The sequence below is a fragment of the Dipteris shenzhenensis genome, chromosome 17 (genome assembly GCF_047967505.1).
Source record: "Dipteris shenzhenensis isolate YYH24624 ecotype China chromosome 17, Dip_SZ_1.0, whole genome shotgun sequence".
NCBI classification, from domain to species: domain Eukaryota; kingdom Viridiplantae; phylum Streptophyta; class Polypodiopsida; order Gleicheniales; family Dipteridaceae; genus Dipteris; species Dipteris shenzhenensis.
In genome coordinates, this window is record NC_141612.1 from 12665473 (window position 1) to 12682293 (window position 16821).

General features: G+C 53.1%; 1 protein-coding gene across 2 annotated transcripts in view; it reads right to left on the bottom strand.

Moving 5' to 3' along the window:
- Window positions 1-16821, bottom strand: part of PEX6 (peroxin 6) — a 105186-nt gene that overhangs the window by 56306 nt on the left and 32059 nt on the right. For both annotated transcript variants that reach the window (XM_087388234.1, XM_087388233.1), the window contains exon 5: window positions 144-357. In XM_087388234.1, the coding sequence (XP_087244360.1) occupies window positions 144-357 (214 nt within the window). The remainder of the gene's footprint in view (window positions 1-143; window positions 358-16821) is intronic.

A 16821-nucleotide genomic window follows, 5' to 3' on the forward strand; every position in this document is an offset into this window, starting at 1 on the left:
CATCAACTTATATTTACAGCTAAACAGCGTCATCAAAAGCTGAAAACAGCACCTACCTACAAACTCACTTAAAAATGAAAAACTACAGTGATGCTTGCAAGGGACAAAAATCTTCCAAAACTATAGTAAAAGCAGTACAATACAATGGCACTTCCATGTTGTTGGCTCCCATTTGTATCTTGAAAAAATGCACCCATGCCATCATCAGTCAATTTATTCAGGTTAACATGGATAGACTCCCGAAGAACTGTGCCCACTCGAGACAACGCTCCAGTATTATCAGCTGCTGAGGATCCACCCGTCTGACTCTTTCCCAAGGCCCCAAAACGCCTCAGCAACAATACAGCAGGAGCATATCTGCAGAGATCTCCCTTGGTCGGTCAAGGTATTTTTTAAAGAAAAAAAACCCTTTTCTATCAAAGACTAGATCACTCGAGGCCTAGAAGACATGCAAAAAAATTAGTCCCTACAGCTTGAATTTTTATATACATTTCATGATTTTCATTATGTCTCATTTGAACATTTTTTGAACTTAAACACAACAGCAGCCTGATTTTACTATTATAAGGCTTCAAATTGTTGCGCTCCTGCGAGCTTCCCTCCTCCCCCCACCGCTAGCTCTACCTCCCCTCCCTAGCCCCCCCCCTCGCCGCGACCACCCCGCCCCCTGCCTCTCCGCCCTCGCCCCCCGCCCGCCCTCCCCCTCACCCGCCGCCTCTCCTTCGTTCCGCCTCTCCATCTCGCCCTCCACCTCGCCTCTCCTCGCCGCCCCCCTCGCTTCCACTCCCCCCCTTCCCTCGTTTCACCTCACCCCCCCCTCGCTTCACCTCACCCCCCCCTCTCGCCGCTCCGCCTCTCCCGCCCGACCCCCTCGCTCACCCGCCTCCCATCCCGCTCCCCCCGCCCCCCGCGCCTCCGCCCGCCCCCATTCCGCCCCCCCCGCCTCCATTCCGCCCCATTCCGCCCCCCCCGCCTCCATTCCGCCCCCCCCGCCTCCATTCCGCCCCCCCGCCTCCATTCCGTCCCCATTCCGCCCCCCGCCTCCATTCCGCCCCATTCCGCCCCCCCGCCTCCATTCCGCCCCCCCCGCCTCCATTCCGCCCCATTCCGCTTCATTCCGCCTCCACCCGCCCTCATTCCGCCCCATTCCGCCCCCCCCGGCCTCCATTCCGCTCCCCCTCGCCTCCATTCCGCTCCACCCGTCCTTTCCGCCCCCCCCCGCCTCCACTTCTCCACCCCGCCTCCACCCTCCGCCTCCGCAACCATCCTTTCCACACCCAGGCGCCACCCTCCCGCTTCGCCTCCCTTTTGGGGTGGCAGCCTGTTCCTCATCGGAAGCTTGCAGTTAGTCTTGGCGGTATGGCGGCCCCCTGCCCGGATCCGGAGGCCCAGTCGGACCCTCCCTCTCCAGATGCCTACCGCGTTATCCTGACAGAGCAACAATCATCTCGAGTTCAGGAGGTTGCCATTGACTTTGCCCGTACCTCTGTTTACGGTAGAGTCATTGGACACTCTCCCTCCAGATCAGCCATCAGGGACTGGCTCCAGTCCACTCTCCTGCTAGAGGATGGCCATATTGAGGAGGTGGCCCTTATGGGAAGGGGCATCTTCTGGCTCAAACTCTCCAATGAGAAAGCTGCGAGCAACCTGATTGCCGGTTCCCCCACATCGGTGGATGGAAAGATTATCATGATAGTCCCGTGGTACCGTGGATTCAGCGCAGCAGATTTTGATGTTCGGTTCCGTATACCTCGCCACCCAATGACACTAGTTTTTCCAGGTCTTGCTGCTGAGCTGCGGCCGATTGTCAGGGACTTGGGCTCCCATTTTGGCTGGGTTATGCACGACACTTTCGCCGACGCGGTGACCACGGCAGGAGCCCCCTGAGTCCGTGTGGCTGTGGCAGATCCTGCGACTCTCCCTGCAGTGATTGAGATTGTGACAGGTGCCGGCAGCATCACCCAGAGCATGATAGTCACCGGACAGCCAGGTCAGTGCCTGAGGTGCCACGGCTTTGGGCACTTGGCGGCTGCTTGTCCACGCTTCGCCAGCTCATCTCGACCCCCCCCGCCCCCGCCCCCCCCCCGGACAGCCACGTCAGGAGGAGCCGAGGCAGTCGGAGCCCGGTCCAGAGTTAGTGGGTGGTTGGACCGAGGTTAGAAGGAAAAGAGGAAAGAACAAGAAGATCTCGGATAAAGGCAAGGAGGCAGAGGTTACCCTTCCTGCAGCAGCACCCCAGAGACCTGACAGGCAGCCGCCCCCCGGACCTGGGAGAGCTTCTTCTTCGACGGCAGCCCGCCCTTCACAGCCTCAGATCCCCCTCTCTCCCGCTCCCCCGCCCCTTTCCACTCAGTCCCAGCCCCTTCCCCAGTTTCCCCTCCCTTCGCCCGACCCGCAGCCTCAGCCCCCGTCTCTTCCTCCTCAGTCTCCTCCTCCTCCCTCTCAGCCCCAGTTCCAGAGGCATCCCCATCCCCCCCCTCCCTCCGTTCCCCTCGACTCCCCTACAGTGTTATCTGCACCTTCGGCTTCCCAGCCGAGGGCAGCTCCCGATCCGCCTCCTCCACCTTCTCCGCCAGTCGCCTCCGTGGAGTCCGAGTCGCCTACCCCTCAGCCTCCTCCCCCTCCCCCCCGCTGGCAGGACACTCGGAGTCTACACCACCACTGGAGCAGGCTCCCATGGCCGCTAGCCCTTCAGTGGCAGACTCTCATGAGTCTCAGCTTCAGGAGAGAGAGCTTCCTCAAGACTTTTACAGATCTGGCCCCTGGGACTACTTGGACGTGGCCGACCTTGGGACCTTCCCGGCTTATCTCGACATCAGTATCTTCCTGCTCCGCAAAGGGGCGGATGGGAAGATTGTCGCCTTGGCCCTAGTTTTGCCTTCACGTTCCTCAGCGATGGCACCGAGGCCTGGACAGACAACTCGGTTTGGGAGGCGCTCAGAGAGCAGACACACGCCCAGGTCTGTTCCTGGATAGGCCCGTCCGGTGGGCAGCTTCTCGAGACTCAGTGGTCCGAGGGCGATGTGCGCCTGCGGTGGCGTTGCGCCGCCAAACGCTTCCGACTGATTGTGATCCTCAGACCTCCCCTGTCATGGCCCCTCCCCCAGGATGTCAGAGCTTGGTCCCATCAGAAACTCCGAACCTTCTATGGGATGACCACTTCAGAGATCTCGAGCTGGCTCGAGAAAGCATTTATTCATGGCACCAAAGGCCTCTCGCCTTTGCTGAAGGTGTTGAAGAACGGGCAGGACGACCCCGTCTCCCCCTCCAAACCTTCTCATAAGCGGCAGCGCCTCCATTCCGACATGTCTGATTCTTCATCGACTTCGACCGTGAGCAGACAGTTGTTCGCAGCCCCCCATCCCTCTCCATGAGCCTACACCTCGTATCCTGGAATGTGAACGGGTTTCACTCTTCTGGCACCCGTGGTCCCAGGAAGCTCATTTTGCGACAGGAACTTCAGCCTGCAGTGATTGGTCGTTTGGATGTACTTCTGCTCCAGGAGCACAAGCTCTCTGCGGCTCATTCCCGTAGCTGCGGGAAGGTTCTCCCTGGACGTTCCTACACTTACTGGGAGCCCTCGATCGACGCACAGGGGAGGAGTGGGGGTGTCTGTACCTCCGTGTGCGAGCAGTTAGCCCAGGGAGTTTTCGGTCATGGCACGTTGATCCCAGGCCGAGCCCTTTGGGTAGGCCTGGATTTGGAGGGATCCAAAATTGGAATCCTCAACATTTATGCTCCTACAGACCTCCGATGCAGAGCCACCTTCTGGAGGACACTTACAGGGATTCTTCCAGACATGGATTCCTGGATTGTTGGAGGTGACTTCATCAAACTGGAGACCTTGGAGGACCAGCAGGGCAGAGGTCCGGAGTTCACAGGTATGGCTCAGGCAGAGCAGTCAGCTTGGGACTCTTTCATCTTCGCGACAGGAGGTAGGGACAGTTGGAGAGACCCGTCCTTCCGGCGGTGGCACGGGAGCCTGGACTTCTCTTGGGGCTTCCGCAGGGAAGGAGGCAGACTCCTGGAGAGGCTTGATAGATTTTATGTCAGTGATTGGGCCATCAGTAGAGGCGGTCAGGCGGGTATAGTTCCAGGGACGACACTTTCCGACCATGCGCCGGTGCTCCTTTCTTTAGATTCGGCAGCCCAGACCCTTCCCCCCCGGTCTTGCAGGATTCCCGACTCCATTTTCTCGAGGGAGGACGTGCGCAGCAGTATTTGCAGTCTTTGGGACAGAGTCTGGGGGGAGTGCGTGGATTTGGTGGACTCAGTTGCTCAGGCTTTGCAGGAGTCCAGCCAGATCTGCCAGCTAGCAGCCCTACAGGTTCGACAGGATTGGTGGAGTAGAGAGAGAGCTCTTCGGAGGGACCTCGCCTCCATTCAGCGACTCCAGCAGGCTTCCCCGGGCTCGGAGGAGCTTCGGATCCAGGCCCTTCGAGCCAGAGCCCTCCTGGAGGAGGCACTCCAGCGCCGCTCAGAGTTTTCCTATCACGCCTCTCTCTCCTTCTGGGCCCGGAAGCGTGACCGGATGTGCAGGGAGTTCTTCAGGACGCATGGCCAGAGAGCTACAGGTGATCAGCTTCGGAGTCTCAGGACAGCGGATGGTCACATCGTTACGGATCCGGGGGAGGTCCTGGGGTTGGCCACTGACTTCTACAGGACCCTCTTCCAGCAGGAGCCGCTTGCCCCTTGTGCTAGTCGTGCCCGTGAGGAGGTGTGGAGGCACATTCCATCCCTGGTCCAGCCTAGCATGCAGGCGACGTTGTTGGCACCGTTTACCTCGGATGAGATGCTGGAGGCCTTGATGGCTATCGACGGACAGAAATGCCCAGGAGAGGATGGGCTATCCCGAGCATTCTTCACCTCCTTCTGGGACCAGATCCATTAGCCCCTCCTTGCAGCTCTGCAGGGGATTTTCAGTAGCGGTCAGATGCCAGAGAGCCTCTCTTCGGGACTGATTTGCCTTATCCCGAAGGGAGGAGATAGACAGGAGATTCGCCAGTGGCGTCCGATCACTCTCCTTACCACCGCCTACAAAATCCTCGCCAAGATGATCAGTACCAGAGTTCGGCCTCTACTCCCAGACCTCATTCATGACACGCAGACAGGCTTTGTCCAGGATCGCAGTATCCTGGATAATGTCTTCACCTTTTCAGAGGCGGCAGAGTGGGCTCAGCACAGTGGATCACATCTTGCCATTCTACTTCTCGACTTCGAGAAGGCCTACGATCGCGTGGACTGGTCCTTTTTGGAGGGGACTCTGGAGCGGCTAGGTTTCCCGGCAGGTTGGATTCAGGGTATCTCAGCTTTGTACAGGACAGCGTCTAGCAGGGTCATCATTGGAGGCAGGATGGGTGAGCGCTTTAGCTTGGAGAGATCAATGCGTCAGGGCTGCCCCCTTGCTCCTTACCTGTTTCTTTTCTTCGCCGAGGCCATGACTTACTACCTTCGGGCGAGGTCTACCGGGATCAGGGGTGTTCGCCTTCCACTCCGGGAGGACACGGAGCTTTTGGACTCGGAGTACGCAGATGATACAGCCCTTTATGTCCAGGACGATGAGAGGATGCTAGAGAGGGTGCGGATGGCCCTGGAGGTCTTCTGCTCGGCCGCTGGTGCGAAAATCAACTGGAACAAATCAGTTGGTTTTCTCACAGACCCTGGGGCGTGTTCTCAGTGGGGGCGATTTCTGGGTTTCAGATGGATTCCACGGGGACAGACAGCTAGATACCTTGGCTTCCAGGTTGGCCTAGACATCACGCCAGCTCAGCAGTTTCTCCCGGTGCTAGACTCCATCCGACGGAAGCTGGCTTTCTGGAGCACTGCTAAGCTGTCTCTTGCAGGTCGTGCCTTGGTAGTTAACCAAGTCCTCCTAGCCACGGCTTGGTATGTGGCTTCCTGCTGGTGCTTCTCGAGATCCAGCGTGGCACAGCTCAGGAGGTTGGTTCGGAACTTCCTTTGGTCTGGGGAGGATGGTCTTAGAGATACCAGAGCCAGGGTTGCTTGGCAGACAGTCATTCTTCCGCAGGCTGAGGGTGGCTTGGGGGTTATCGATCCAGAGCTTCAGAGTCAGGCCTTGTTAGGCAAGCTTATCATCCGCGGTTTGACTCCGGGGGGGCAGACGTGGAAGATGTTACTTCAGCAGGGAGTCGGCTCTTGTGTCCCGCGCCGAGGTGGAGAGTGGCTACCGTCCCTCAGGTGGATCTTCACTTCCGCCCCGCTCACTCAGCCCCGCTCCCCACTCGTTCGTAGCCTCCTCATGGTTTGGAGGCGGCTCCGTCTCAGTCTCATTCAGTCCCCTCCCAGCTGTCAGGAGGAGATCGATCGCCAGCCGCTCGTCTGGAATGGTCAGGTCAGAGATGCCGAGGGCCTTCAGTTGGGGGAGAGATCACATATCAGGTGGGACGGCTGGATGAGGGGGCCAGCCCGGTCCCTTCGAGTTTGGAGGGATACGTACAGACATCTGGAGATGGCTGATCTCGCAGACGCAGCTGGAGGTGCACGCGGAGTCCAGGCGAGACGCATGGAGATCGACGATGCGATCCCAGCTGCTTGGTTGGTTCCACCTGAGCCTCAGGTCCTCATGCCTGGTGACACCCGCTGGCTGGGACAGTTCACCCCCCGTGGCATCCCACTGGTGGTCGCAGGACGTATGGATGACTCCGCTATCTCCTTCGCGGTTTCAGGGGATGGACGACTCAGGAGAGAGGATGCGCTCATCGACCCCCTACTCCCGTGGCAGAGGGTTAGGGTCGTAGGCCTTTTGGGGAAGGTCTGGCGTACCGACCCTAGTATCGAGCAGGACCAGCTGCAGCTTTGGCGTCTTTGGCTCTGGGAGGGGCGGGCCTTGTCAGAGCTTGATTGGGACCTAGGAGAGTGGTGGTGGCCAGAGATTGTGACAGGACAGGGGCCGACTTCCTTCTTCGCCTACAGCACGACTCTGGGTAGGCGAGTTCTCCGGAGGATGCAGAGCCGCCCCCCCACCCAGCGACCCAGCTGGTACGCACAGGGTATTTCCAGGTTCTTTTTGCAGGCATTCTGGAAGGCCTTGTGGGAGAGCTGGCGGCCGCGGAAGATCTCATACTTCCTGTGGCTTCTTGCCCACAAAGGTCTTCCAGTGGGGAGCTGGTTGAGGCAGATAGGCCAGGACGGATGCTGTCAGATTTGCCATGCGGATGAGGAGTCACCAAAACACTGCCTGTGGAGCTGCACTCGCGCCCAGGAAGTGTGGAGGTGGACTTTCGGGCTTCTTACTCGCGCAGCACCAGAGCTAGGATTGATCACTTGGGGCGCGTTCTGTTGGTGCAGCACCGCACCTGGTCTTCATCACTTATTCGAGGCATGCCAGCAGGACCCCACTTTCCTTATCACACAGGGGACGTGGGGGCCGCTCGAGGGTATCCCACAGCACATAGCAGAGGCTGATACAGGAGTTCGGGAGAGGCAGCCAGTCTGGGAGATTATCAGCAGCATTACAGGATGGCACATCTGGACCTCGCGCTGCGCGCAGATCCTCGGTGGCACCTCCTTATCGACTGCCCAGATCATGGCGGAGATTTGGAGTGAGATTATTCATACCCTCAGAGGCCAGTGGGACCAGATTCAGGGAGACTCCCGGGCTGGTCAGGAGAAGCGGAGACGCTTCCTCCGGGCTTGGGACACACAGGGCCTCTTCTTCGATCAGACTACGCAGGGCCTTCGGTGGCACTACTCACCACCCCGATGGCTGTTCATTCACACTCAGCATATCCCTCCGTGAGAGTATGATTTATTATGCTACCTTTTAGGGCTGCGTCCGGTTTGTGAACGCAGCCCGTCAGCTATAAGCTGAACTCTTGTATCTTGTTCTCGAAGTAATATAATTAGCACTGTTTTTTCGGCAAAAAAAAAAAATAAGGCTTCAAATAGATCCCCCAATTTTACAAGGGATTTCCTTAAAAATATGACATGACTTAGCCTCCCCAAGGCAAAATTGTAGCATTACACATCTGTCACATTCCAAGAAAACGTGTATGTTCAAATTGACAGAAAATAACCTGCTGGTTGGGTCGCAAGGTCGACCAGATCAGCTGATAGACCAGGCCAGCCTAATTGGTTGGCTGAACTTGGACCTGTTCTGGTCATTTCATTCTGAACTTGGTCGGCCAGGTTTAGAGCTGGCCTGCCCTGTATAAAGGAGGCTCCTGCCTCAATCTTTGCATCCAATGGAAGCCCTCTTTACCGGAGGATACACTGAGCAGCAGCAATCTTCATCTCCCTCAGTTTTGGCATGGCATCCTTGGCTGTGTTTTTCCAAGCACCTACTAGAGTTTGTGCTCTACCCTAAGCTACACTTCCCCAATTCTGTGGACAGTACTGAGTTCTTTTTTATGTTCTACTTGGTGTTAGTACTATTGGGTGTGTTTTGGACAGAGTTTGTGTTCATTCAGTTGCAACAGTAAGCACTGGCCTGCTCCGTGCTCAGCAACGTACCTCTGTTCACAGTTTCTGAGAGTGTTCACTCTCACGCCTAAGCCTTTCACATCCTCTTCATGGCCAAAGACTACCCATCCCAAAGCTTTGGGGATTCGGAAAGTTCGATGCAGAAATTACCCACTCTAGAAGATGAAGATCTGGAGCCACCTTGTGGTGAGGGTGATTATGACAACAATAGAGGTAAGGCCCTAGGACATAAAAAATGCTGCCAGGGTAGTGGTGAACCAGCAGACCCTGCAGCAATCAAAAATTGGGTACTACATGATGGAGAGACCAGACCCATAACCATTAGCATGACTACGGACTCGGTCCTACTGCATACTCTGTTTGTGGATACTGTGTTTCAAGCATGGACTATTTTTAAAGAAAGTACAAGATTAAAAATGCAACAAAGTCCTCAACTCAAGATTGAACAAGACTCAGTACAGGACCACATCACAAAGATGAAGATAGTAAGAGACCAGCTCTTTGCATCTGGTCTACAAACAGATTCGCCCTAGATTGTCGTGCTTCTGCTTGGCATGGTCACACAATGATTACACAGCAATGGTCCACACTAGTTACATTGAAGAGCTATTGCCCCTAATCATGCAAAAAGCTCAAAAGAAGAAGTTTGACGGATCCTGTGACAAGGCCTTCCTTGCAAAGGGGAAAGGCAAGGGTGAGGCTGCCAAGGGCAATTGGAGACTCCAAAGATGGCAAGTCAAGAGATTCTAAGAAAAAGAAGAAGTGCTTCTAATATAAGAATCTAGGACACTTAGCAAAGGAAGAAGCTAGGACACTTTGCAAGCAAAGGACCATCATCATCAAGGAACTCTTCATGATCAAAGATTACAAAGACATGTTCATCACTTCCAGTAACAGATGGAGGGGATGATTGGTATGCCAATAGTGGAGCTTCAAAGCACATATCAAAGACAAAACAACGATTCAAGAACTTGGCTAGTTTTAGTATCCGATCATCTGTTACAGTGGGTGACAATTGAAGCTGCCCAACTAAGGGTATTGGGAGCGCTCCATTCACAACAAGTACGGTGAGAATAAATTATTGACAAATGTCTTGTATGTACGTGATCTCTAAAAAAATTTGCTTATGAAGAGACCTTTGCAATAGTTTTGCAAAGATGACTAAAATCCAAACGATCATGCCTCTTGCTTCATACATTGGTTGGCCCATCCATCAGATGAGTGTTGAGAATGCTTTCCTCAACAGATATCTGCATGAGGAAATCTACCTGACACAACCTACAAGGTATGTTGTCAATGGAATGGAAAAGAAACTCTCCAAGTTGTGAAAATCTCTTTATAGTTTGAAATAGACACCCATGCATGGAATGCAAGAATTCACAATCACTTTCTTGCATCAGGTTTCAACCATCAGTTCAGATTCATCAGTCTACATCAAGAAAAGACTACTGAAGATAACATTCTTGTAGTTCTTTATGTTGATGACTTGATCATCATAGGTTCTAACGGAATCTCATTTCATAAGCAAAAGGTCAGCTCCTTTGAAGTTTGATGTGAAAAATATGGGATAACTCCGTGACTTTCTTTTAGATAGGAATCAGTGGATTGGCTAAAAGCAAGATGAGAGTCATTTTCGTTGAGAACAAAGCAATCATCAAATCCAAAGCAATGATGGTAGAAGGCAACGCAAGAATGTCCACACTATGACATGAGAAAGAAAGGAAGAAAGACCGAAGGGTCTATGAGATTGAAAGAAGCTGATACAATGAGCTGAAAGTGTGGAGCCTCTAAGCAGCCATCATACCCAAGACCAATACAATGTAATCATAGAAACACAAAAATATATGGGCCCATGGAGAGGATGGAAATTGTGGTGTGGCATCACTGTGGTGGCTGGCAGAGAGGTCAAGGTCATGGGCCCCGCATGGTGCTCCAAGAAGCTGTTCCCTCAAGTCGCGCCGCTCAAACCTACTACGCTAGTCTCGCAGGTACCCTGGACTGTTCTAGGACAGCTTCACAGCAGTCCTGTGGGTACCCTGGACATGCTCTAGGGCAGCGCAAATCTGCCCCATGCCTGTTCTAGGCATTTATGCCCGGTGCTAGTCTGTTCCAAGCTACAGAAGCTGACCAGGGCACTGTCAGGGACATACATCCATCACGATCTGCGCCAGCAACACTAGAAAACCTAGGGGCTTATCAAAACAGTTCGAAGTGACACCAGCAACAAGAATCAGTCCAAGAAAGTGTTTGGAGCTCCAAGAAACAGGTCAGAGATTAGAAACTGCTTTCAGAGTGCCGTTGGACCTGCTCGAACTGGTGGTTTCTTGGCTGTCCTTGGACTTTCTGGTTATTATGGGCAGGAACCCCCTTCAATCCACTGCTTAGTGGCTGCAGCCAGCCATTTGCCAGCCCCCCAGCCGCCACTCTCCTTCAGACAATGGAAGGTGTGAAGGGCTATGTGCCCTTCCCCCCTCCATAAATTACAGCAAAGCGTAATTTCTGCAAAGAAAAAAGAAAAGAAATAGGAGAAAGAGAAATGGCAAAAGGGGATAAAGCTGAGAAGGAGAAAGAGAAACCCGACAAGGAGGAGAAGCACCAGAAACAACCCAAGATTGATAATGTGGACAAACGCAGCAACCGTGGTGGCTCGCAAATCGATAGCACTGCCACACAGAAGGTAGCCAACATGACCTCTACCCAAGCAAATTTGACCTCGACATCAGTCTTCATCATCACCAACATCCATTACATCATCCTTGGAGGTGACAGCACCATTGTCTATGAATGTGACACTACCAACGCCAGAGGTATCATCATCGTCGTCATTGTTGGGATCAAGGGCAGCCCTGACATGCCCTCTTAGTCCAACTCTCTGTACCTCACCACAATATGCCTCTTTTCTGTCACCCTTATCCCTCAGCAAGCCACCATTCCCCTCCTCAGTCGGACTCACCACATCCGCATATCTCCTCACCACTCTCAATCCCCTTCTCATGTCCCTACCCTCTATCACTCAACCCCCACTCATGCCATATCCATACCCGTCGCTTCATGGTCACACGATCCCACCATGGTCACTTGATCCCATTTGACACTTCATGGTCACACGATCCCACCATGATCACTCGATCCCATTTGACACCTAGGAGCACCTCCTCATGGAGGCACACTGCCTTCATACACGAGATGTGGAGCAGGACCGCCTCATCCGTAGCTTGGGCCAAGAGATATCACGGCTCCGTAAGGAGTCCGTAGGGAGGTGGCAGCCATAGTGACAGCCCTGAGAAGTTGGAGGTAGAGACAAGGCTTGGCGCCGTAGCGCATTTGCAAGGGACAGGACAGCAGATGAGAGGGATTGACCTAGCCATCCTTGAATCCTGGTGGGAGGGACTTCACGTTTGGAGGGACAGCATTTGGCAGTGGTTCGACCGGGTCTTTTGGCAGATGGAGCAGATTACCCATGGAGGCAAAGGTGAGGCTTGGCGCCGTAGCACATTTGCGAGGGGCAAGGCAGCGGATGAGGAAGACATCCTACTTCTTCTGGCTGGCCGCCCACGCAAGCTTGCCCATCAAACCGTGGTTCGAGCAGATGCGAGTGGAGGGGCAGTGCCATTGTTGCTCTGCTAGTTGCCTGGAGACACGATCCCGCACTACCTCTGGAGTTGTCGTAGAGCAGCGAGGATCTGGATGGGAGCCCTCAGGATCATGACCCGTATGCTGACTCTTCAGAGGGACTACACCTGGGGGATGGTGGCCTGGTTGACTGAGGGAGGACACGCGTTCCAGATTGATGAGATCTCCCTAGCCTACACGATACAAGGTCAGAGCATTTAGAGGATAGCGCTCCATGAGGCAGTCCCTCCAGATAGCCCAGCTCCCCCTTCTCCTTCGGAGAACAGTGTTTGGGAGGTGGTAGCCAGTATCACTGTGTGGAACATTTGGGTGGCTCGCTGCAGTCTCGTGATGGGTGAGCATCCGGTTCCACCCTCACCTACCCTGGTCGTCATTTGGCAGGATATCATCTACACTCTACGCTCCACCGAGGAGTGTGGGACTCCAAGCTCTAGAGCGACTATCGAGAGGCGTGCTGGTTTTTGCAAGGCTTGGCCTGCAGGAGTTTTCTACATTTTCACTCCGCGAGGGATTTGCTAGTTGTATAGTCCCCCCACTTGGTTGTTAGCCCCTGTACCAGAGATCCCCTAGGCAATGAGCTGGGTTTCTCTGGAACAGGTGGGTTTTTTTTTTCCCCCAAAAAAAGAGACTTCTATTAAGTAAGAAAGAAACCCGCTAGAGCAAGCTCTATGTGGAAATACACCATGCTAAGCATGTAATAAAAAACACCTCAGAGGAATGAGGTAGAAAGAAACCAAGGCTGAGGCTGAAAATGCCATCTCAACCCTATAGAAGTCTCAGCAAAGAAGGGAGAGTCTCTCCAATCTCTGAGAAAAGTAACTCTCCTGGAGGAGGCTGCTCGAGATGATCCCTGCATGGTCGCCCAAATGGCCATCAGAGTGTGTATCGTATCTGTCCAAGTACTGGAGAAGGGTGAACCTGAGAACCCTCCAAAGCCTCAGTGCATTTGGCTCTCCAAATGTGCCATGCTGCAATGCTAGCTAGGATCTCCCATGGAGAGTTGACCGAGGAGTGAGCAGCCCTGAAAAGAGTGGCCGAAACATCCTCTAGAGAGCACGACTCCACAAGGTGTCGTTGGATGTGAAGAGCCCAAGAGGAATCAAACCTCTCAAAAAATACCTAGGGCCCTGAAAGAGTAAGCCAAGCCACTGATCTCCAGGTCATATAGAAAGGTAGGCGAACAAAAGCGCTGAAAAGACTTGCAATCCCCTTCCATATGATTCTCGCCTGTCTGCAATCCCAAAGGCAGTCCTCTATTGTCTCCAAAGCAGAGAGGCAGCGAGGGCAAGAAGGGTCAGCTCCGAACCTGGACCTCCAATGGTTTACTGCTATCCCACCATGAATAGAAAGCTGTGATTTTTCTATTCCGGTGGGATTTCCAGAGCCTCTGCCAAAAAAATTTCTGCAAGTCAGCAGGAATCTAAAAGTTCTTCCAATGATGAGCTCTGGTGGGCCTCCAACCCCTACAACTGAGCTGGAATTTCCTAGCATTACTGACCGTGTAACGAAATAAGGGGATGCCCTTCTCTCAGTGCCCTTCATCTATCCATTCCCATTCCCCAGGGTCCCACTGCAAAAACTTAATTGGGACACCTCCATAGAGCCACAGCCTCCATGAGCCAAGGGCGAGGAGAAGCAGGTCAGGATCCAAGTATCACTGTGAAAGAGAGCCATGCTCCATGAAGCCCACTATCCTGATTGACTGAAACGGTACCTCCAACAAGATATCGTCTGTGGATCTGGACAGCCTGCCCCCCGAAGAAACATCAAATACTAAGGCATCCTCAAGGGATTGTATCACTCAGCTTAAGAGGCCTGTACGAAACTTTTTATGGAGTGGTCTAGATGGCACAAGTGATGTTACAGCCAGGGTGGCTTAGGAGACCTTGATTCTTCCTACAAGAGAAGGGGGTTTGAATATCATTGACCCAGATCTACAGTGCAGAGCTTTACTCTGCAAGTTCGTTGTGAGAGGGCTTATTCTAGGGCAAGAGCCTTGGAAGGATTTTTTTATCAGATGCATACAGTCTCGCACGCCCACTTCAGGAGAGGATTGGACACACAGTACTAGATGGGTTTTCACCACAGCCCACCTCAGATCTCCCTCTTCCCCTCTTATGGTTGCTATCCTGAAAGCATGGGCCAGCTTCAGGAGTACTCTTCGCAAGATTCCCCCATCCACCCGTGAAGAGATTGAAAGGCAGCCTATCATGTGGAATGACAGGATTTTGGATGAGCTTGGCAGACCACTTGGAGCTTCTCCTTACATGCAGTGGCCAAGATGGGAGAGGGGGCCTACATCTATAGTGGGAGCATGGAAAGCCTTCAGGAAGCTTCTTGCAAACCAACAGGCCCAGATGGTTCTTAATCTCAGAGGGAGTGCAGGGAGAGTCCAACAGATTGATGCAGCCTTGCACTTGGATTGGGTGGACACAGATGACATGCCTATTACTTGCTCCACCTGGATGGGGGCATTTTCCAGATTGGGAGTTCCTTTAGAGGTGATTGCTTTTCTTGACCCACAAGAGTGGCACCAACAAGAGCATACAAACCATGCTATGGCTAGAAGAACCTGGTTAACCACCACCACCCTGGAGGCCAAGTTAAGTTTGGCTAAGCTCCAGAAAAGCAGCTTTCTTCTGATGCTTTCCAACACCAGAGCAAACTGTTGTGAAGGAGAGATGCCCACCCCAACCTGGCAGCCCAAATATCTGACGGAGACACCCCTCTGTGCCCAAGTGAAGCCAATATCATTACCCCAATCCGGGGTGTCATCCTCGCAAATCCAAAAACCACTGGATTTATGCCAATTAATGTGTGCACCTGCGGCCGTGCAAAACAAATCCAAGGCTGTTCGGAAGGAAGTGAGTGTCCTCGGGGAGGCATCCAAAAAAACAGCCTTGTCATCTGCCAACTCACTATCCAGGAGCTCTTCTTCCCGCAGATAGGAAGCCTCAGCCCATAAATATCAGCTTGAGATCTAATGTAGATACTCATAGCTTCTGCCACAAACAGAAAAAGAAATGGGGCAAGAGGACATCCCTGGCGGACGGATCTGGAAATCTAAAACCTGTCCCCTCTTACCCCCCCAATGAGCAACTGGCTATGGGCTGATCTGTAGAGAGAGGATACTCCTCTAATCCATGCATCTGAAAGACCAAAGCGAGATAGAGTACCCTCTAAAAAATCCCAGTCTACTCTGTCGTAAGCTTTCTCAAAGTCCAAGAGTAGAATGTCCAATCTCTGGCGGCTCTGCATGGCCCATTCTGAGGCCTCCCAAAATGAGAAAATATTATCAAAAATACTTCTGCCATGCACAAACCCTGTCTGCGTGTCATAAATCAAATCTAGAAGAAAAACCTGTAGCCGCAGACTGATGGCTTTCGCCAGAATCTTGTAAAAAGTGCCCAATAGAGTGATGGGTCTCCATTGAGACACAAGATTCCTATTACCCCCCTTTGGAATAAGATGAATGAGACCATCTATAAGTGAGTCTGGCATCTCACCAGAGTCCCACACGCCTTGCAGGGCTGATGTAATGTGATCACCAATCTGCTCCCAAAAAGTAATAAAAAAGGAAGGGGTAAGTCCATCTGAACCTCGGCACTTGCCCTTGTGAAGGGCAAGTAATGCAGTCTTGAATTCTGCATTGGTGAAAGGTGCATCCAGAGAAACATACATCTCATCCTTCACCAATATAGGGATACACTCCAAATAACCTCTCTGGCATCATCAATGGCCTGTGTGCCTAGATTTGTAAGAAGGGATGCAAAAAAATTTGAAGCTACACGCATGACAGCATCAGGATCTGACTGTAACACCCCGTCTGAGTCAACAAGCTGCGAAAAAAACACGGTCCTAGGTGTGTTATTCAAACAAGTACTTATCGGATCGGGGCTCCACTTTGCATGCAAGTCACAGGACACTGAGGTGGACCGAGTGCAGAGGCAGGTCACCGACTTCTATGCATTTGAGTCAGCTCCAGGGCACTCGGGAGTAGAGGAGGAGGAGCTAGCTGACATGAGAGATAGATGGGTCAGTAGAGGTAGTCGACACGACACCACTACTGGACGAGGGACACAGGGATCTCACATGCGACAGGAGACCAGAGCACACACGATTGAGGTTCGACCTCTCTCAGCTCTTCTCAAAGGCGACCGACAGAGTCGTGGCATTACACTTGACATAGCCCATCGGATCCAAAGATCGACGAGACCACGCCCCCCACCACAGCGATGAGACCACGCCCCCCACCACAGTGCCAGACAGCTCGACAAATGCAAATACGTGAGCTCTTTGTGTCACACCAGAGAGCTATCACGGAGCCTGGATACATGGAGCCAGATCATGTTCTCGGAGCATAAGCCTTGAGCGCCTGACATGTCTCACTTATGGTACACACTATTTGGTTTTTCTGGCCTGACTTGATATGATGCATTTCAGTTTATGTTTTATGTGTTTTCTAGTTACTCAGCGAGGGCCTTAGCGAGCCCTTCGTTCCAGCCCACTGTGGCCTGTATGAGTTTACTTTGTTTCCGCACTTTTGTCCCATAGCCCGCGAGGCCTCCTGCGGAAGTTAATACATCTTTCTTTCTTCTCTCTCTCTCTCTCTCTCTCTCTCTCTCTCTATCTATGCTCCCTACTCCCTGCCATGCTGCATGCTCTGTCCCCGCCTTGCTGCTCGCTGCCATGTTGCTGCTGCTGCTCCGCACCATGCTCCCCTCCACCCTGGCTGCTCACCCCCCT